The sequence below is a fragment of the Cariama cristata genome, unplaced genomic scaffold (assembly GCF_000690535.1).
Source record: "Cariama cristata isolate BGI_N322 unplaced genomic scaffold, ASM69053v1 scaffold6666, whole genome shotgun sequence".
NCBI lineage: Eukaryota > Metazoa > Chordata > Aves > Cariamiformes > Cariamidae > Cariama > Cariama cristata.
The window spans coordinates 10,235-11,894 of record NW_009622609.1 but is presented as its reverse complement, the minus strand read 5'-3'; the positions used below and the strand labels follow the sequence as shown (position 1 = coordinate 11,894).

At 54.8% G+C, this 1,660-nt stretch overlaps 1 protein-coding gene across 1 annotated transcript in view; it reads left to right on the top strand.

The window, feature by feature from the left end:
* Positions 1-1,660, top strand: part of LOC104163387 (heat shock factor protein 1-like) — a gene marked incomplete at both ends in the record, with an annotated part of 65,250 nt that overhangs the window by 55,526 nt on the left and 8,064 nt on the right. The window contains 1 exon segment of the mRNA XM_009702388.1: positions 1-89. This exon segment is cut by the window's left edge and continues 12 nt beyond it. Coding sequence (XP_009700690.1) covers positions 1-89 — 89 coding nt within the window.

Sequence of the window (1,660 nt, the reverse complement as noted above, 5' to 3'; positions counted from 1 at the left end):
GACCCCGCCACGACTACCGCTGCAGCCGGCAACAGCACCACACAGCCTCAGCCCCAGGAAAAGTGCCTCAGCGTTGCCTGCCTCGACAAGTAAGTGCTGTGCTGAGACCTTGCCAGCCATCCCACCGCTCTGTACTCGTTAAGCTTTAAAAGATGCTAGCAACCGGGGCTTCCCGCCAGCTTCGGGGGCAAACGTGGTCCTTTGTCCGAGGAGCTCACCCGTGGCTCTGGGCGCAGCTCTCCCTGCAGGGGCTGGGGTAGATACTTTGCTCTCCCGTTCCTGTTCTGCTCGGAGCAGCGAGCGTATCCCAGCACCTGACCCCACGCACAGAATTAAACCCCCACTGTGGGTGGCCCAACGCTCTGCTGCAAGGGGGCCACGTGGGATGCCAAAATAAGAACGGATAAAAATTACTGTGCTAAATAAGGCCTCGTTCAGGCTGCCTGCTCCTCCGGCGTAGGAGTGAGTCACTCTCACATCAGCTGTGTTTCATCTCAGGCCCAGCACATCCTCACAGCATAAACGCTTCTGCATTGCGTTGGCAGTCCAAAGGCAGCTGACGGGCACACGGTGCAGGTGGCTTGCAGTGTTGCTTGCTAGAAGCTTTAGTCCCGGTGGGTTTACCTGTAGGTGAGACTTGGAACCGCTGTGGGCAGCGTTTCTCCACGAGCCTGCCCTGACAGCGGGCGTACAGCACTGTCCTTTGCTTTTGCCTGTCACAGCCACCCTCCAAATTCCTAAGGGAGGAAGCTTTGCCTTAAACTGTCGTTTGCCCACCTAGTTCTCGTCATGGTGAATACGTTCTTCCACCCAGCCTCTTTGCTCACGAGGAAGGACACAGCTTGCCTCAAACGTAGGCTGGACCCGGTGGTGGGGCTGCAAGTTGACCGGTGCCTTTTAATAGGGATCAGATGTGTAGTCTTACGTCTTTTATCACCACACAGTGCTCACAGGAGCAACTGCAAGTGTTGGGATGAAAAACTAGGGAGTTGTTTGTCCGTATTGAACTGCCAAGAACTTCTCCCTTGGCCATCTTGAGGTCTCAGCCACTTCTCAGATCTCGGCCGCTTCCTGTTCTCCCTGCGTTGTGGGGAAAACAGAGTGCCGGAATTAAGGTCTTCCCTCTGAATGCCAGGACAGACTTTCTGTCCTTCAAGTAAAAAAGCCATTTGGAGAAGACGCAATTAGTTTCGGGGTCCTGGAAGGCAGCAGGGAGCTCTTTTAGCCAGGAGGCTGCTACGGACTCAGGCACCCAAGGTGATGATAGTGTGACTTGTGCATATTAGTGTGAATTCTGTGTTAGCCGTCGCTTTTCAGAGCTGTAGTGGCGTAGCTCTACACGGAGAAGGGACAAGACCTGTGGAAGAAGCCCTCTCTCTTCCTTTGACGTTACAGAGTGAGTACAGAGACAGCTGAAGGCCGCCCCGTCACAGCAGGGTCCCCAGCCTGTCGGCAGCCCAGCGGGGCAGCCTTTGCTGCCTGTACGTCTCAGAGACGCGCAGAGTCAGGAGACGCCTGCTCGCTCCTTCCTCGTGGCCTCGGAGGAGATGCTTGTCCATAGCTTCACCTATTTATAGACCTGTCCAGGGCACTGCAATCTATTTCACCGATACCAGCTGTCCTTAAAAAGAGACTGATTTTATTGTACTGCTCATCAGAA